A 21,824-nucleotide genomic window follows, 5' to 3' on the forward strand; every position below is an offset into this window, starting at 1 on the left:
CAGTAATAGTAACAAAAATGTAATAATTACATTTAATTTTAATTTATATCAATTTTTCAGAACTCAAAACTATTTATCTGATCAGGAATTGAATCAAGTATTTTAATTTAAAATTTTAATTTTGGAATAAATGCTGGTTTTATTATAAAAATAAACTTAGTTCGTTTCAAATTTTTTGTCATTAATTTTAATAACTTTAAATGTTATTTCCTTTATAAAAATTCTCATAAGCTTGACAGTATCTTTTCATTGTTTAATAATGTATTTTTACAATAAAGAGTCAATATCTACTATTCATAATGCTTAACTATTGTATTACAATTAAGTAATTTTAGCTAATTATGTTAAATAGCATGAGCATGATATTTTAATAAATTTATAATTATACAAATTAGTTATTATTTAATTTAAACACAAAAAAATATTTATTTTTAAGTAAATCAGTAAATAAATCTAAAGTAAATTAAGAATTATTAAAGTATAAAAATTTTGTTATTAATGGTATTAATTTTATAAAAAGTTAAAAGCTCTGAATAATATAATTATCTTTATTAAATATACAAGTAATACATGAGCTACTTATCAAAGCTTTAAATGATAATTTTTTACATTTACATTATCTTTGACATTGTGATAAATTAAAATTTTTAACAATAGGAATATTAGATAAGTTTTCAAATGTTGCAAGTCATCTAATTACATATTTTCTTCTATTTATATGAAGATTATTATAAATACTATCTATAGCTGATTTATGAATTCAAGCTGAAATTTTAAAAAGTTCTAAATGTACTTTAAAATTTTTAATCTAGCATAATGCTAAATTATTAAATATCTGAAATTAAAGTTAACTTTGAAGATTTTTGCATTAGATTTGACAATTTTCATTAATAAGTTTTAAAAAGATTCAAAATGATATAAATAAAAACTCTCTCAATATTCAGAATAGGAAAGTAGATCTCCCTTTACACAGCAAACAATTTTTACAGTTCCATGCAATTATGATTACACAATGATGTAATGATTATAAGCAAAAAACTTATCAGAAACAATATTGTAAGAGTATAAAGACAGCTTTAATTTAAATATTTATTATAATCCAAATAAACTCATAAGATGAAAAATAAGAAATGCAAACTATTTAACAATTTTTAAATATTTGATATTACCATTATATTTGTTATATTAATTATATAACAACATATCAAATGAATTTTTATATAATTCACTTTAGTAATTAAAGTAGGAATTTAATGAATTACACTTCCATTATTATTTAGTTACAAAATATAATTTTTACAGTTTAATGTAGAAATTTATCCAAAGGAAACACAACAAACAATTTAAAATCAGAATTAATCTTTAGTAAGAGCCAAAATATTTAGTAGCAAGCCATAATTGTACATATTAGCACATACACAAACAAAACCAGTATTTTGATATTATGAATACAGTATAATCATTTCTAGAGAACTTTCACTGTTATTTTAAATTTTTTATTAAACTGTATTGTATTCAAGAACAATCACATGCATATCAAAAAATCAAATGCATTTCATTTTAAATAGTAACTTTAACTTTTATATAATAGGAATTAACCATATCTACATTAAAATATTTAAAGTTAATAGTATATTTCTTTCAATGCACTCATTATAATCTGTTAAATTTGTAATAATAATTTATTATATCTTCAAATACGGGTAAGATCTATCTTATTTATATAATTCTTAATGTCCAAATTTAAAAATATTTATATGAAATTACAAGAATATAGGTAACAGAAAAGGAATTTTTAAATAAATAATTTGTCTTTTCTTTCTCTTCCAAATTTTTATAAAATGTCTATTATATAAAATTTTTTGAAATACATTATGCTTGTATATAATGCAGCATTTTCAGTACATATATAAAAAGAAATGCTACCAAAATATTAATTTCTCTGCATTTAATTTATTGAATTTAACCTTTCAGCAGAGAAAGAAAAAGATTCTTCTGTATGAATTTAATAAATCCTGATTTTCAAATTTTATCTATTTTCTTTTAATTTTCTTAGTGAGAATCTTAAAATTTTTTTAAATAAACAAAGATTTGCAAATTGTATACTTATTTATTTAGATAAACTAAAAGAAATTTTATATTGTGCTTCATTTTGTTTTAAGCAACATAAAAGTTTAAGAATTATACTGGCACACACTTAAAAACAGTATAGTACAGTGGCACCTCATACTTTAAATGACTAACTGAGCATTTCAGAGTTTGCATGCTAAATTCAACAAAAATTTATTTCAGAGATTGAATGATGCTTCAAAGTTCAAACTGTGTGCTCAATGATAAAATGCACTCAAAGTATAAAATAAGCTGATAAAGAATACAATTTCACATTAACAATGTGCTAAATTTCCAAACTGTTATAATTAAATCATACATCTACATTAGATTAAGAGACTTGTTAATATGCAAAAACTTTCTGTTCAACTCAAAATAAACTTTATTTATTAACCACAGTATCTGAGAAATGTGTGAAAGCAACAAAGTCCAACAAGAGGAAGGCTATAAAATTGATAATTGAGATTAAAAAAAAAAACTATCACAAAACACAAAAGTGGTACATGTGAGCATATCTGGCAGCCACGTTTAAGATGCCGAAGACAACATGTGTGCAACTAGTATATGCAATTAATTTTCCTTTATTATACAGTATTTACATATTTTATTTATTGTTTGGGTATTTAATTGTTATTTTTTTCTTAAAATTATGTATATTTGCTATCTAAATTCTCTCTCAAGAACCTATAACCAATGCATAATGTGTCACGGTTGACAAACGTTTTTGAACATTCACACTGTTTTTCTTCAGGTCAACTGGTCAAGGAATTTCACTGGACAGAGTGTATGTTATTCTGTGGGGTCAGGTGTCATTCAGGCGAAGTAGGTCCTCCCTGTCTTGGATGCTGACCTGCAGCTGCCCCCACCAATGCACGACCACTCATGTCAGGGAAGACCTACTTTGCCGGAATGACAGCTGACCCCACAGAATAACATACACTCTGTTCAGTGAAATTCCTTGACCAGTTGACCTGAAGAACAACAGTGTGAATGTTTGAAAATGTTTGTCAACCGCAACACATTAAGCACCAGTCACAGGTTCTTGAGAGAGAGTTTAGATTTCACCCTGGTGCTGAGTTAGAATGGAATCTGTATTTGCTATTTTAAGTTTATCAAAAGGGGGTTTTGTTTAGGGTCTCTGAATACATTAATTCACTTTCCATTATTTCTAACAGGAAAAACTGATTCAGACTTTGAATGGCTTCATGGAATAAATTAAATTCAAAGTATGAAACACTTGCTGTACAGTATATAAAATCTTATTTTTAATATATGAATAATATATTCTATTTTAAAATGGAAATATACATGTGAATACATTTCTAAAATTTCTTAAAAATGGATCAGTGGATATTTACACTTAAAGATTTGTAAATATAATATGTAAAAAAATTCAAGACTTGAAGAGAGACTTCTTATATGTGAAATTTTGTTTTAGAAATTTTTAGAGGTTCATTTTTGAGACATTTCTAAAAGGATTGAAAATAAATTATTAAAAAATATGAAGTTTTGTCTAAATTTCTATAGTTGCTAATTTTTCAAATTAAGATATTGCTAACAATATATTGAAAAATTTGTATTAGAATAAAAAAAATTATAAGAAATAAGAAATGACGTATGGCTGATTCCTTGACTGTATGTACTTTGATAAATTCTTTTGCTCTGAATATAAACTTAAGCAAAAAATTCCAACAAATGCAAGACAAATTTTTATGAAATAACAGCAAAAACAGGATATTTTTCTTATAAAATTATACAAACTTAAATTGTTGTGTTTTAAACATTTAAATATATATAATATTTAGATAATAAAATACGAGTAAGCTGGTAAGCAAATAATCTTATTGACCAATTATAAATAACTGATCATATGATAAATTTTTTTATAAAAGAAAGATAATCACATAATAAAATAGTTTAGTCATCGATATTATATGAGAAAGTATAACTAAGATGTGACACACGACACAATAATTTATCTATAATCAAAATACAAATAGAAATAAAGTGTATAAATGGTTAAATAAATGAATTTTTAAATAAAAATAAAAAATGATTGTTTCAAATAAAATAAACTTCTCTAGAAACTGGACTATACTATAATGTAAAAACTCACTACCTTGATATTCACCCAGCTGATTTAGGACTTTTACACCTGGACGCATCCTACTGATCAATTCTGGAAGATTTAAATTCAAATTTACATGGGAGCTCTTCTGCATTTGACATATTAAAACATTGAAACTTTAGAAGTTCCATCTGTTTGAAATTTTCACCTGAAGCAGGTCTTAGAGGAAGTCTGAAAACATTTTTTTTCTGGAAAATCAGCTGGGCGAATTTCAAGATAGCGAGTTTTTACATGATTGTTCAAATAATGGAAACTTTATTTACTTTGAATTTTTTTATTGTATATTAACACCACTTAAAAATGATCATAAAATACTGCTTGAAAAATAGATATATAAATAAAAATAGTTTTAAATTACAGCTCTTAGAAATTGCTAAAAAGGCATCCCTCATCAACCATGGAGGGTTGAATTTGAAAAAAATGGTGTGATTGTTAAACTGCAGTTGACAAAACAGAGATTATGGGCAATAAGAATTTTTTAAACTAATAAGACTTTCCATCCCTACTCCTCATGAATTTGGCCAGCTTCACATTGGAAGTAACCAGTGACAAGGGAGAAGACCCAACATATCCAAGACAGGTTACCCATGAAAAATTCCTGAAAAATTGGCTTGCCTGGATTTGATCCCAGAGCAGTAAGTTGACACCTTAACCACTTTGGTCATCTAGTCATTACAGGAATAAGAAATTAAAGAAAGGACGATAACTATAAAAACATTATATAAAAATAAAATTAGTTTTACATTAAATATAATGAAAATTTTTGTAAACCATAAAAAAAACTACAAAATTATTTCTAATTGGCTCAGAAGTATCACAATTCTTAAAGATGAATTGAAGACTAAACCAGCCTTTCAAATCTTTTCAAAGTTAGAATATTAACAAATTTCCAATTCTCACTTAATGTTAAAACTGGTAACTGTATTAATATTTATAAAATATACACTACTTGCATTCCAGTGAATGCTAGCATCAGTTTTTCAATTTCATCATCATCTTTTTTTACTGCCTATCTCAATGGCAGTAAAAATAATACTTTCTATGTTAATGACAAAGCAGTAGAAAAGACACATTATATTTTAAAACAAAGTAAAGTAAGTTAAAAATTTTATAATTAGTTTGATTATCATCATGTTTGAGTTAATATTTTTATCAAGGATTGAGTTAATAAAAATAGCATTATTTCAAAATGGCAGTTAAAAAAATTGCAGTTAACAAGGAATATCTATAATTATTATTTCTTATACTATATTGGTACAGTTGACCCCCCCCTATAACACAGGTTCCTACAGTTTGGATATCATTGCAAAAAAATTGCAACATGCTAAAAAAAAACTTGTATAATTCAGTAAAACATCATCACCGACTCATGTCATGACAGGGTTGGTCAAATCTATACCAATAGCGGATATTGTACAAACTGTTGAGTTTAAACGAGCAGCGGACCTACAAAAAACCATTTATTATTTAACATCCATAAAAATTATATTTATGTTAATGATATCTCCAAAGTTCAGCAAATTTTTTGCAAAAAAATAATTAAATAATATTTTCAAAAATTCAAACGAAATAAAAATAACTTTTAAAGTCAAACTAAAATTAAAAATGAACTTGTTTGTGTTGTTTGAAAATTAAAAATAAACTTAGTGAGACATATAAAATATTTAATCTTTTATTTATTTTTACAAGGTGAGTTAAAGTCTACCTAAATAACCCTAATGGCAGCACTTTGGACTGTTCGTGCTCCTGGCAGACTCCTCCTGGAGGGGAGTCACCAGAAGGCCGCCCATTGTTTAACATCACTAGTTATTGATTCACAGTAGTTCTTGAACAAAAGAAAAAAAAAAGGACACGTCTACTAAAAATGTAATTAACCTAACCAAACCAACCTAACCAAANATGAACTGGAGAAGAAAGGATGATGGTGATGACTCTGTGGTGGCATTTCGAATTACACAAAATAAATTTTTTTTACACCGGCACCTATTTATAGTACATAAATCAGTTTGGCCTAGGTCAGACTAGTTAAACCTAAAGTATTTAGGCCAAACTAGATTATCCTAGGCTAAACTAGTATATCCTGACATGAGTAGGATAAACCAGTTTGGCCTGAAATCGGTTTTGGCCAGTAACATAAATAAATGTAACCATTCATTGTCTTGAAATTGGATATAAAGAACAAAAATTAATTGTTAAAATTACAAATACATATCTTAGCCACATGCTGAAATTTACTATTTTAAGAAGTCTCTCTAGCCATTTCTTGCAGTGCTAGCATACCCTGTAATAGATTTTTGCTTCAGAATTTTTCTAGTTTCTTTGGTCACTTCTTGGAATGCTAACCTGATTTCTACATATGCTGAAATAGGTGTATATTTCAGCATCTGTCTAATGAAACTAATCATTTCAGTAATATCTAACAGTTTATTAGCACATGATGTAAAACAAAACAATTGAATATTTCCACACTTCTGTATGTTGTAACTTTTTGAACATTGATTATTTGATTAAAAAAAATATATACCATTTAAAACATATAGGTCTATATCAATCTTAGAAAAATAATTTTAGTAAATAATTACTTTTGTAAATATAACAACACAGCAAAAAAATGAAGCCTGTAGTTTACACTTTGAATTCAAGAATATTTAGCACCTGTAAAATCCAAATGAAATAAAACAGAAGCAACTTTAATATTACTTATATTTTTTTATTAAAAAAAAACTTTCAAAGTATAGGTATTCCCAAAAATTTTTCTGAGTACATTATTAGATTATTTACTGATATTTTACTGATTACTAATATTTTTTAATGAATAAAACAAAAACAAATGCCATGTAGTAGTACTCAGTAGTATACTAATACATTACTGAAAAATCTAACTGCATATTTCAGTTGCAAACATAAAATAAATCCTCAAGTAATGTTGACAGCAATGCAATATAATTTTATTTTTTACTGTTTGCAACACTACTTCACTATAAACAGACTTCACAAAGTGAGCTGACATTCAACCTGTGTAGTTTGTTGGAAGTGCAATGATTGGATAGGTGAGGCAATTAATATGTCAGACTATTGCTCTGGGGATACAAGCTCAAATCCAGGCAAGCAACTTAGGAATTTTTCATGGGGGTTATATAGCCATGGATGTATTGGGTTCCATTCCTTACCACTTTGCCATCCCCATTGGCTGAACCAATCATTGATCTCTTACTGCCCTCAGGACAAAGAGAAGAAATAAATAAATATATATATACACATACATACACACATACATACATACATACACACACACATATTGCATATGTAACTTAAATTAAATATGAACTTAAAATATGTAAAAATTGCAATCAAGAATACCAGAAATCTTTGTTATGATATATAGAAGTGCAGAAATGTTTAGCATTTAACTGTCTTGTTTCACACCATGTGATAATAAACAGTTTCAAAAGCCTAGTTTCACAAGACAGATACTGAAATGTACATCTATTTCAACATCTGCAGAAGCCAGGTTAGCATTTCAAGAAATGACCAGAAAAACTGGGATGGATTCTGAAACAAATATTTATTAAAGAATGTTCTAGCACTTAATAAATGGAAAATATCATCATGTGGCTGTGATATATATGAATTAGCCACACACCACTGTTTTATATAAAGTACTATATAATAATTAAATAATAAAAATGATACCTCTATATCACCAGTTATTTTCTTATCTTCCTGTAAGTAAATAAAAAGAATATATATTAATTACTCATTTTATATATTAAAAAGAATTTAATATACATGCAAATATTGTTAAACTATAACACAGATATTAGTTAAACCTACATTTTTGTTATAAGAATAAACAAGTTCTCAAAGTAAGCACATTATTATACCAAGAATCAGCAAAAAATGCATATATTTTAAAGAAAACAAACATTTTCTTCTGTTTTCAAATGAAAAGTTTTCAAAGTATAATGTTTTTAAAATTTATTAGTTAAAATATGATCTAGAAACTTTCAATAATTAAGTATTTTTTAGAATATAAAATAGTTTTAAATATATAAATAAAATTTTGATCTATTGTTCTCAGATGCATTGCCTTCCTAGAAACCACATTCAATTTCTAGGGTCTCTGAACAAATCCTATTTAAACTATGGAAACTAAGCCCATATCAATCATTTTCAATTTATCATTCTCTCACATCTATTGATCAGAATTTTTAGTCCTAAAATGTTAATCTCAGATTAATAATTTATAAGAACACCACTACACAAATACTGTAGTACTGTAGTAGACACTGGTAGTAGTAACAGCAGTTTATGTTTTTAGAACATGATGTAATAAGTAGCAATTTGAACTGTACAGTTAGTTGTTCAATCTTGCAAGTTTCTTACCTGCCAGTAATGAACTGGAGAAGAAAGGATGATGGTGATGACTATGAAGCCAAACTCAACCAATGCCAGATTTTACCAAAGCAATTTCTGGGTTCAAGTTCATGAGAGCATTTTTGTATGCTTACATCATGAAAAGAGACCAAACAAACATTGTGAATATTTAAAGTTTACTTTTCATTTTAAAAAGGAAAAGTGCTACTAAAGAAATGATTTTCAAAAAGAATCAATGACTTTTTCAAAAAGAAGTGATGTAAATTGGACTTGAGTCTTGGCAACAGAAAAAATATTACTGGCGTATGTTTTTAATTTAATAAATACACAAAAGCAAATGCAAGTATTTTTTATTGTTATTCTACTTTGACTTCTTTGAATATTTAATTTAAACTAAAATCAAAACTGCTTTATTCAGAGAACTTGCATATTATCATACTATGTATGTTCAGAACCAAGTGATTGTTAAAATCATTCCAATTCCTGTTTCAAACACAGTTTTTTCACCTAATGCACTTGAATAAATTTCAGCTAATAAAGTTTAATTTCCATGGTTCTTGCATTTATCTGCATTGCTAGATTTACTATTACATTTTGGACACATTTTTGAAATGCTAATCATGAAAGTTTATAAAAATTGCAAACAATAGCAAAAAATGTTATTCCAATATTATCAACTTCAATGCCACCTCACCAGAGGCAATGAAATATCAAAATTTGCATAAAAAACAAAATATGATGATACACAACAGAAATAAATCTACATTAATTTATTTATTATTGGCCAAATTCTGATTTCAACACCACTCCACAACTGGCATGAGATTCAAAATCTGCACGAAATTTAAATTTTAGATGTCATATTGACATTTGTAAGTAGAGGAGATCCTGTAATACAATATATTGATGAATTTATTAATAAAAATAAATCTGTGTTAGTATATTGTTTGTAATATAGTAAATACATGTTAATATATCAATTTTAATAGAATATAAAATGATTTATTTGCTTTTATAAATAATTTAATTTTTGAAATAGTGGCAAATAGTAAAAAAATAAGTATTATGTTTTTAAATTGAAAAAATAATTTATTTCTTCAATTTAAAAATTATTCAATTGTCTTCAATATTTATTTAGTTATGATAAATTAACTCAAGTTTCATTCAATTGTAATATTCAATATGAGAGTTAAAAATATGCTTATAACAATAAAAATCTTTCACTTTACATAGTAGTAATGAATTACAGTACAAAAGAAAAACAAATATTCAAGTGCATTTTTAAATGTTACATTATTAATATTATCATAAAGCATCTTATAATAGTTATAAAATTCCTTTTAGAGTTGACGTAAAGAAATAAATAACTTGTTATTAACATTATATATTTTTTAGCTTACTTGAAACATTTAACTTATTTCTTTATAGCCTACATTTAATAGATTATAATAAATATGTTTTTTCAAGTATAAAAGATATAATGTTATCATATTTTTAGAAAATAAATTTATTTGAAAATTTAAAAGTGTATGAAATATTAATTTATAACAACACACCACACCGGGATAAAGCAGTTAAAAACATACACAGAACCAATAACGGGTGCAAAAAAAAAAAAATACAAACAAACAATTTATTTGTATTTTTTGCACCAATTATTGGTTCCACATATTTTATTATTATAATTTATTTAATATTTTTTAATAAATTAAACAACACTAAACTATGTTTAGATTTATTTTAATTAATAGACCAAATAGTTAAAAAACAACTTTGAACAGGATTCAGTAAAATTTGATAAAGCCAAGATTTAAATTAATTTATCAAGACTAAAATATGCATTATCTCTTTCCATAACCTTGTACTTTAAACTATTAAAAAGTGACAAATTCTAAAATGATGAACAATAACAGTTCCCATATCTAATTAAATTCAGAATTTAATTCACTGATTAAATAACTTTTAAACAATTACTTTTTATTCATAAGCAAAACTAACAATTCAAATTTTAATGTTTTATAACATAAGAATAATATAAATTTACAACTAAAAACAAAGACACTATGTTTTGCTCAAATTCTTTAAATCAATGAATTAAATGCTAATAAACTTTCTTAAACCAAATTTTTCTTATTTTGTAAATTTCTGTTCATTTGTTTAAATTTAAAAATGATCTGAATTCTTAAAAATAAAATAATGATAGTTTAATTAATAATATGAAATATTTTTAATTCTAATATTAACACAAAAGCATATTATACATTCAATTATTACAGATAAATATCACATTACCTCACATAATTCTCCAATCATATATTGTTTCATGAGTTCTCTTGCATCTGTGGAATGGCCAACATCTTCAAAAGCTTCAGTGGCATTTTTTCCTAGTATATAAAAATATATTAAAATAATTATTAAATTTTAATCTATTTTATTAATTTTAATTAAATAAATAACGAAAAATTTCATAAGTAGAATAAATAAAGTTTGATTTTATTAAAAATTAATCATGAAGGATAATTATGAAATATATCTTAACAATTAGTAACAATGTATAATGCTAAAAAATACAAATAAAGTTTTAATATTTATTTATGAAAATATTTAAATAAATTAATATTTATACAAAAAAATTAATTAATATAGAATGCCCTATGTAAAACTTGTCCCACTCATTGAGTAAACAAATTATTGTAATCTTTGTATAAAAAAGGGGGATAAATAAGTAAACAAAGTGACTACAAAAGCTCTTTGAAAGTATAGTATATGACAAACATTATGGAAACTTGCGTAACATTGTCATTTAAGATGACGCCAATTTTATTCAATTGATGATTGGAGCCAGTATTCTGTGGAACATACTGTATTTTGTTCTGCACATCAATAAAAACACTTTAAATATTTTTTCAGCCCTGTTTTACTTTTCTGACAAACATTTTATTCTATTTTTATTTTACATTAGCATTAAAGCAAACTCTAGTAAAAATTAAATCAAACAGATTTAATTTTTACTAGAATAGATGTTAACTAAATAAAAATTTTTTTAATAATTTCCATATAATTTCATATGTTAATCTTGAACTGGATTATTGTAAAATACATAAAGTAATAGATAAATAAAAACATTCTTGCTGGAAAAGGCCAACATTTTAGATTTAAATATTTAACTTTAAAGAATTCTATTTAAAAGTGTTTGATCCTGATGATGACTACACAGATAGCTGAAAACGTTAGATAAGTAAAAAAATTTTTTCTGGAAAAGGCTATTACTTTATGTATTTTCCATTGCATTGCCACGAATGGAGTAATGATTGCATTGCCGAGTGCACTGACAAGAATTCTCTTTCATGCTGCTCACAAGTGATTCCGCCAGCTTGGTATTGATTGCATCCAAACCTCTTGTACTTTTGTGATGAAGTTTTCTTTTTCAGGATCCTGGTGCTCCAACTGGTTCTTGAGGATAGCCCATAGGTTTTTGATCAGATTAATATTGGGCTTAAGGATGGCCAGTCCAGGACATTAATGATGTGGTCATGGCTCCCAAACCAGGATCATTGGCGAGCCCCCCACTCAAACCTGAGACATTAGTGGTGTGATGCAAGGGACCTAACTATTTGGCTCCTGTGGTTGCTTTGGGATATGATAAGGTAGCTAAATGACAAAAAATATTATTTTCATTCACAAATTAAGCATGAATTTACAAAAACATAGATTAGATTTATTACAGACAATAGAGGAATATTCCACAAGAAAATCCAAGCAAAGCAAAAAATACAAGCTGGCCATCCTCATACTGGGGCCCTGACTAGGGTCTGGTCAGTCACTACCATGTGTGGACCATGCTTGTGGTCAACAAACCACTGTTGTATTGACTGCACAATATGTAGGCACACATTGTCTTGCTAAAGACTATATCCTTCCATATAGAGCAAACCCATCATTTCCAAAAGATGTTCATGCAAGATGTTTGGATATCATTTAACGTTAATGGACCCGTTGATAATTTTGAGTGGCATGATCCCTTGAGTACTTATGCCTCCTCACACCATGACAGTGGGTCCATGTGCTGGCATCAGTTTTTGTGGATGTGTATCCTCATGACATCAATTTGTTTCAGAACAGCTCAAAATAACCCTCATCAGTAAACAATACTTTGCTCCAATTCCAATTGGTCATCATGGCCCAAAGTGCACATCATCATTTGCGTTTGCCATTGAGAGTCTGCCATTTCTTGATGCTGACATGTTTCAAGTAATGCTGGATGCACGTGACACTCACTTTCAGGCCTCCCAGTCCCTCCAGCTCTGTGGCAATCTGACATGAGGACCACTTCAGATAACACAGAACTAGTTATGTCACTTGTTTGCTGAAAGAGTCTGTTTCAGTCCTGATCCTGACAACCATTCTAGTCCACATTCATCTTTACATTGCTTCAACATTCTGTACGCTGTAGCAAGATGAACACTGGTTAATCTGGCCAGTTCATTCGCATCAGTTTTCATGTTGTTGGTGAGCACATGGAATGCCTTTCTTTGATTCTCTTCCATGGTGATAGCATTAGAGTTTGGTGGATAAAACAGATGAGTCTGGATTGTCACAATAAAGAGGCCTCACTCAAATGAACACATAACACAACCTCTGGTGCTGTAATGAAATTAAAAGATTTGAAATTAGCACAATTGAAATATGTAGTCTTGGACAGAAAGAAGATCTTTGTCATGATTTTTTATTGTAAACCATAGATAAGGGATAATTACTGGATATTTATCAGTTTTCAAGATCAAAACACAAATTAATACAAGAGTGTTTAATTATTGTAAAATCACTTACATGTTGTGTCGTTACCATGGTGAATTATTAAAATATAAATGTAAAATGTTCATGAACACTTTTGGTAACATACAGTTACCATCTTCAGGNTTAGAAATCGGCCGCGGTTGCTGGGCTGTTCCGCGATGAAAACAAGCTTGAACAATGGCAATGTCGAATGGTGCACACTCGGTAAGTAATCCTACAATTTTTTGTTTATAGCGTAGTTTATACGGATTATTCCCAAAAAAAATATACGTATTTTGGAAATGTTGAGTCGGATTAGTCTAGAATCGATTAATTTTATGGAAAAAAACCTTTCAATCAGCCGTAGTCCGTAAACTTGACACGTGTCGGGCTGTGATTGGAAGGACTCGTAAGAAATCGGATTCCTAAAGAATGGAACGTATCTATGATCTTATGGGGGGGTCGACTGTACATGAAATAAAAATTCTTAATTATGTGCTAATCCTAGCCATTTTGTATGATGATGAGGTCTTGCAACATTTCATTCTTGTTCTGGGAAAGTGTTTTTGACTTATTTCTCTATTTTTCAGTAAACACTAACTCTCATCTGACTTTGGCCTGAGTTTTGTTTATAACACATCATGTCTGTGTGATATTAGTGCTTCTCTTCATTTCATTTATACTAATTATTTTGCAAACATGACTCCAAAATGCAAGGAAAGTGATGTTGGTAGCTGTGATAAGCCAAAGAAAATTTTTATCTAAATTGTCCACTTTAGATTAAGTACAATCAACTGAACTTTTAACGTCCAGTAACAAAAATTTTAATGTCAAATTGACAAATGTTTTCAATTTTCTTGAAAATGTTCATCAATTTGACATTAAAATTTCAGTTACTGGAAGTTAAAGATTTAGTTTATTGTACTTAGTATTTAGTTCCAGTTATTGAGAAGAAGTATTTTGTTCACTTTTTTTAAAAAACTTTAATTTTAGATTTAATGAGAAAAGAAAGTCTGCTGCTGAGATTTTTTAGTTATTTTTATGATTTACAGTATCATGCTATTTATGTTAATATAGTGTTTATTTGCCTTATTTATATAAAAAAAAAGGTGAGATAGTAAACCATATTAATTATTACAAATTTTGAGAGGTCTGGTCATGTATGATGGGGGCCCCTACTGCATAAATATGTTATGGACAAAGTGATTAATCGAGCATTATTCATAATGCCCAGTCATTATGAATAATGACCAAAAAGGGCATGCAGTGTGATAAATATTCATTAATTTATCAAATTGACTGGTCATTATAAATACTGCTATCACCTAGTCAGGCAAAGTGATAATAATACGTTGAAAAGTGATCATCCGACATACGTTAGCCAATTGGCACTTTGAGTTGCTGATTGTATCGTGTTGAGTGTGTATTATGTTTAGTACTGAATTTTAAATTGTGCAACATTTTAATTTGATTAAAAAAACTCCACTTATTTCATTTAGAAATATTTATTTTTTGTGAATTATTTCTAAGTATTTAAAAAACCATGTAATCTTTTAAAACTAAGTACTATTAACTACATTAATTAAATGGTAAAATTTTACCTATATGCACTGTAATGGCAGTGATCGCAACTGTTTGTGCTCCCAACAGATTCCTCCTGGAGGAAGCCGCCGATTGTTTAACGTCACTAGATATTGATACATACTAGTTATTGATACGTGTGTTCAAGAACTACTGTGAATCAATATCTAGTGACGTTAAACAAGACGCGGCTTGCCAGTAGCAGCCCTCTGGGAGGAATCCGTCTAAAGCACAAACAGATGCGACCACCCCAAATTCGGTACTAAACACAACACACACATGGAACTCAGATCCAAGTGCTGATTGGCTAGTGTATTTTGGATGATCACTCTTCAACACATTATTATCACTTTGCCCGACTAGATGATAGCAGTATTCATAATGACCAGTCAATTTGATAAATTATTGAAATTTATTACAATGCCAGATTTTGTTGATCATTATTCATAATACCCATATTAATCACTTTGTCCTTAACATATACATATAATCAATTCCAATCAATTAAATTATTGGAACTGAGAAAATACAATTAAACTTTAATAATATATAAAGATGATATAATATAATATCACATCATTCAACAATCTATAGGACAATAAAGTTTTTAATTATATTTAACACCCATAAATAATCAAAATGGTATAAATCAGTTTTTCTAGAATAATGTTTCAGCTGATTCATAAAGAATTTAATACTTCAAGAATATTAGTTTATTAAATTAAGAAGTCATGTAATAACGTACCTGCTTGTTCTAATAAAACCTCTTCTCCTCCTGGATGCTACAAAAAATATTTTAATGTTAAAACTTTAAAATATTACAATGATTACAATTATAAAAATTTTATCAATCAGATTAGAATAGAAAATTACACAATATTTAAATAAATATTCATTTAAAAATACAATCTTTTCTCTTATAACATGTTTTTAATGTGCAAATTTGTTTATAAATGGCAAATAAAATCACTAAAATGCAAAAATGTCTTTGCTCATATGCAACTTTTCATGAGATGACTATGCTTTGCACTACTGTGTAACATTATGTAAACAAAACCTGCATCACAACTAAACTTAATAATCTCCAGAAAATTGCACAAAATACATATCCAAAGTATTTGTTCACATGTTACCCTACAAGTTTGTATTATGTTTGAGTTTGTGTATTTTTCTTAACAAAAGTATTTAATACAGGAATAATATTTAACAAAGATAAGGATAAAAGTATTTAATACATATTTCAAACAGAAGTAAGCATCCTGGTTATGAGTCCAAATATTGAATGAAAAAACTGTTTTATTGAAGAGAAGCTTGAAACAAAATGTTTCAAAAAAATTGTACAGGTTTTGAGTACTCTTTACTTACTCTTCTTGTTAGCTCTGTTTTCATTGTGCTAAATTCTATAACATTATTTTTAGGAACATACATTTCTACACATACATCATTTCTGCATGCAAATTAATAGTGAAGGTATTTACTTGGTTATTTGAACCTTTCAAAGAAACAAAGGTCACATGATGAGGGACATACAGACACATTTGTTAATATTAGGCTTTGAAAGGATTAACAAGAGACATTGCCAAATCTATACATCCATCTATCTATCCATCCATGTAGATATATTAATACAAATCTATTTCTATTTGTTAAAATACTAATGTATACCGAGTAACTTTAGATCTGTTTTTAGATTTGCTTCTTTATTTTCCCTATTTATTTGTAATTTAATACAGTAGAGCCTCGAAAACTCGGCCTAATGTGGACCGAAGGGTGGCCGAGTTTGTGAAAATGCCAGGTTATCGGGAATGGGGTTAAAACAGGATAAGTATGCGTGTTTCCTCAGAAAATATTGTACTGTACTTGTATGTATTGTTTGCTTGAGAATACAACAGAGAANAGATTAGAATAGAAAATTACACAATATTTAAATAAATTAATATTTATACAAAAAAATTAATTAATATAGAATGCCCTATGTAAAACTTGTCCCACTCATTGAGTAAACAAATTATTGTAATCTTTGTATAAAAAAGGGGGGATAAATAAGTAAACAAAGTGACTACAAAAGCTCTTTGAAAGTATAGTATATGACAAACATTATGGAAACTTGCGTAACATTGTCATTTAAGATGACGCCAATTTTATTCAATTGATGATTGGAGCCAGTATTCTGTGGAACATACTGTATTTTGTTCTGCACATCAATAAAAACACTTTAAATATTTTTTCAGCCCTGTTTTACTTTTCTGACAAACATTTTATTCTATTTTTATTTTACATTAGCATTAAAGCAAACTCTAGTAAAAATTAAATCAAACAGATTTAATTTTTACTAGAATAGATGTTAACTAAATAAAAATTTTTTTAATAATTTCCATATAATTTCATATGTTAATCTTGAACTGGATTATTGTAAAATACATAAAGTAATAGATAAATAAAAACATTCTTGCTGGAAAAGGCCAACATTTTAGATTTAAATATTTAACTTTAAAGAATTCTATTTAAAAGTGTTTGATCCTGATGATGACTACACAGATAGCTGAAAACGTTAGATAAGTAAAAAAATTTTTTCTGGAAAAGGCTATTACTTTATGTATTTTCCATTGCATTGCCACGAATGGAGTAATGATTGCATTGCCGAGTGCACTGACAAGAATTCTCTTTCATGCTGCTCACAAGTGATTCCGCCAGCTTGGTATTGATTGCATCCAAACCTCTTGTACTTTTGTGATGAAGTTTTCTTTTTCAGGATCCTGGTGCTCCAACTGGTTCTTGAGGATAGCCCATAGGTTTTTGATCAGATTAATATTGGGCTTAAGGATGGCCAGTCCAGGACATTAATGATGTGGTCATGGCTCCCAAACCAGGATCATTGGCGAGCCCCCCACTCAAACCTGAGACATTAGTGGTGTGATGCAAGGGACCTAACTATTTGGCTCCTGTGGTTGCTTTGGGATATGATAAGGTAGCTAAATGACAAAAAATATTATTTTCATTCACAAATTAAGCATGAATTTACAAAAACATAGATTAGATTTATTACAGACAATAGAGGAATATTCCACAAGAAAATCCAAGCAAAGCAAAAAATACAAGCTGGCCATCCTCATACTGGGGCCCTGACTAGGGTCTGGTCAGTCACTACCATGTGTGGACCATGCTTGTGGTCAACAAACCACTGTTGTATTGACTGCACAATATGTAGGCACACATTGTCTTGCTAAAGACTATATCCTTCCAGATAGAGCAAACCCATCATTTCCAAAAGATGTTCATGCAAGATGTTTGGATATCATTTAACGTTAATGGACCCGTTGATAATTTTGAGTGGCATGATCCCTTGAGTACTTATGCCTCCTCACACCATGACAGTGGGTCCATGTGCTGGCATCAGTTTTTGTGGATGTGTATCCTCATGACATCAATTTGTTTCAGAACAGCTCAAAATAACCCTCATCAGTAAACAATACTTTGCTCCAATTCCAATTGGTCATCATGGCCCAAAGTGCACATCATCATTTGCGTTTGCCATTGAGAGTCTGCCATTTCTTGATGCTGACATGTTTCAAGTAATGCTGGATGCACGTGACACTCACTTTCAGGCCTCCCAGTCCCTCCAGCTCTGTGGCAATCTGACATGAGGACCACTTCAGATAACACAGAACTAGTTATGTCACTTGTTTGCTGAAAGAGTCTGTTTCAGTCCTGATCCTGACAACCATTCTAGTCCACATTCATCTTTACATTGCTTCAACATTCTGTACGCTGTAGCAAGATGAACACTGGTTAATCTGGCCAGTTCATTCGCATCAGTTTTCATGTTGTTGGTGAGCACATGGAATGCCTTTCTTTGATTCTCTTCCATGGTGATAGCATTAGAGTTTGGTGGATAAAACAGATGAGTCTGGATTGTCACAATAAAGAGGCCTCACTCAAATGAACACATAACACAACCTCTGGTGCTGTAATGAAATTAAAAGATTTGAAATTAGCACAATTGAAATATGTAGTCTTGGACAGAAAGAAGATCTTTGTCATGATTTTTTATTGTAAACCATAGATAAGGGATAATTACTGGATATTTATCAGTTTTCAAGATCAAAACACAAATTAATACAAGAGTGTTTAATTATTGTAAAATCACTTACATGTTGTGTCGTTACCATGGTGAATTATTAAAATATAAATGTAAAATGTTCATGAACACTTTTGGTAACATACAGTTACCATCTTCAGGTGAAATGAATACTAGTTTTCTGTATCAGAGTTATAGCACTTCTTGAAAAAGCAGTGTGGCTAAATGGAACTCCAATGTAAATCGAAATTTTCTTGCCGTTCGAAAATGTTTAGAAATGGAATGGAAAATTATAGAAATTTGCAAACTATGGTTGCTATGAAACCATGTAGCTCTAGCAATCTAATTTGTAACATTTAAATAAAATAGTCCATGTTTTAAAGATTTCCAGAGTTGTGGTATTACATGGTGAAAGCATTGAAATATATAGGTTTTCCCAAATAAAGAGTTCTTTATGATTATTGCATCCTTTCAATAGTTTTGTTTAATCCCAAACTGGCCAGTAATCTCGATCAAGGACTTTTCTCGCTAATTCCGTTGATGGCTGGTTAATATGGATGCCATCCTGATGTTCTGAGATGCATGATGTTAGTGTTCTAGCAGTCGCTCCTATATAATAAGTATCTTCTTCTGATCCATTATATTGTAATGGAATAAGATAAGCTCCCAATTTCTCTTTCATATCAATGGGGTCTCTGTCATTAGTTAGTAATCTTCTTAATGTTGGCTGTGTGGATAGCAGTAGCATGTAGCCATTTTTTCTAAACAAGTGTACAATTTTGAGTGATACAAGACCCAGAAATGGTAATGGGGAAGTGTGCTATCCTTAGGTCCTTTTTGTTGGTAAGGAACAATTGAGGGCATAATTTATTTTTAACTTGATTCTAAAGATAATAAAACTTTGCTTGGGAATAGCCCACTTTTATCATTGCTTTTTTGATAAGTTGCATTTCCTGTTCTACAAATACTTTGCTAGAAGGAAGAAGGAATGCTCTTCTCATAAGGGAAGTGATGGCAAAGTTTAGATAGTGTATTGGTTGAAAAGCCATAGCAGGAATAATCTGTGGTATACTATTGTTTTTATGATAAACAGAAAATTGAAGAGCAGGAGATTTATGTATCTCTAGATCAAGAAATGACATTCTGGTATTGGACTCTTCTTCTAGCGTAAAGTTGATGGATGCATACACTGAAGCCAACATTTTTATGAATAGCTTTAAGTTTTCAGTGGAACCCGCCCACATGATTAAAATGTCATCAACATAAAGTAAGAATAAGGTGGGGTATCGAATGATTAGAGGGGCATCAAATACTCACTGTTCTATGTTGCACATGATTAGCTCTGCTAGGATGGGTGAAAGTGGCAATCCCATTGGTATCCCTTGTGTCTGTTTATATATGGTACCATTAAACCAAAAATAATCATTCTCCGTTATAAGTAAAAGGGCTTCATGTAAATGTATTACAGGTGAGGCTGGGAAGCCAGAATTAAGTAGCAACATAACAGTGTTTAATATTATCAATTAAAGTAGGCCTGGCCAACCTACAGTCATCAAGTTTCATGTGGCCTGATAGCCCATTTTTGTGGCTTGCACTGATTCTTACTTGTACTATTCTGCTTAAATATCCAGAATTGTAATGCTTGTTTCACATAATTAAAATAGGTACAGTACATTATCATCATTGATAATTTCAATAAATTGTCTAGATTTTAAGACTTTTAATACACAATAACCATGTATATGAAGCTTTAAATATAATTATTGCCACCAAAGGAACATTTGCCTACTTGTAGAGACTCACTTTGCCATGCAACATCTTAGAGTTGCCAGTGTGAAGGTTTCTTACAAGAAATGGTACATTAAAAGCATGACATAGTCAATGTTACCAAGTTAATAGATTTTATACATCTGATAGATTGAGACATTTCTCCTTCTCCTCTGTAACTGCAGCCTGTGAAGTGATTGGGTTGATAATGCCTGAATTAAAGCAGGGACATACAGTAAATTAATGGGAGAGAATTAAAGATGAGGTATATCAAATAATTGTGTGTCTCTTGCATGTATTTGGAAAAATTGCAATAATGGATGAATTTGTCTGGGATCACAAAAATTTTTTAAATTTTCTAAAGACATTCTTAGTGACTTTATCTAGAGAAGAAACTGTTTGATGAGTTTGAACATGGTATTCAAAATTGGAATATAACCTGTTCTGTTATACAAGCCACCACACCCACTTTCAAATTGCCTTTTAAACACAACTAATTATTACTCTAATATTATGCAGATGCTAAGTTTTAAATTATATTTATTATTTTTTAAAGTTTCATTATAATTTAAAATTATATTAAGTTATAAATTATGGCTAAAATGACTTCAAAATAAAAAGAATGCTATCAAAATAATAATAATAAAAGTAAAGAATAATAAAAATGCTATTTTATATGCTATTTGTAATTTGATTTATGCTATCAAAATACAAGATATTTTGATAGCATAAATCAAATTACAAATAGCATATAAAATAATGATAATTGCAAAACAATTAGCTTAAAAATCAAATATAAAAGTTCCTTTAATCTAAAATTAATTTATATTAATAAATAACAAGGGCTCTTCCCACTACCTCTGACTAAATTTTAACAGTTCAATTGCAGTGTTTTGTGGCATACTACATTTTTTGTAATTTATAATAACCTTTTGTACACAGTAAACTAAAAACGGAGAATTACAATTCTGAATTCAAACGAAAAAAAAAAAAAAAAAAAAAAAAAAA

At 28.7% G+C, this 21,824-nt stretch overlaps 1 protein-coding gene across 1 annotated transcript in view; it reads right to left on the reverse strand.

Moving 5' to 3' along the window:
* Positions 1-21,824, reverse strand: part of LOC111630570 (cytochrome b5-like) — a 48,973-nt gene that overhangs the window by 5,634 nt on the left and 21,515 nt on the right. The window contains exons 3-4 of the mRNA XM_023374682.1: positions 10,907-10,998; positions 7,931-7,960 (exon numbers count right to left, since the gene is read on the reverse strand). Coding sequence (XP_023230450.1) covers positions 7,931-7,960; positions 10,907-10,998 — 122 coding nt within the window. The remainder of the gene's footprint in view (positions 1-7,930; positions 7,961-10,906; positions 10,999-21,824) is intronic.

Source organism: Centruroides sculpturatus, unplaced genomic scaffold (assembly GCF_000671375.1).
Source record: "Centruroides sculpturatus isolate CEXI.00-Female unplaced genomic scaffold, Cexi_2.0 scaffold607, whole genome shotgun sequence".
NCBI lineage: Eukaryota > Metazoa > Arthropoda > Arachnida > Scorpiones > Buthidae > Centruroides > Centruroides sculpturatus.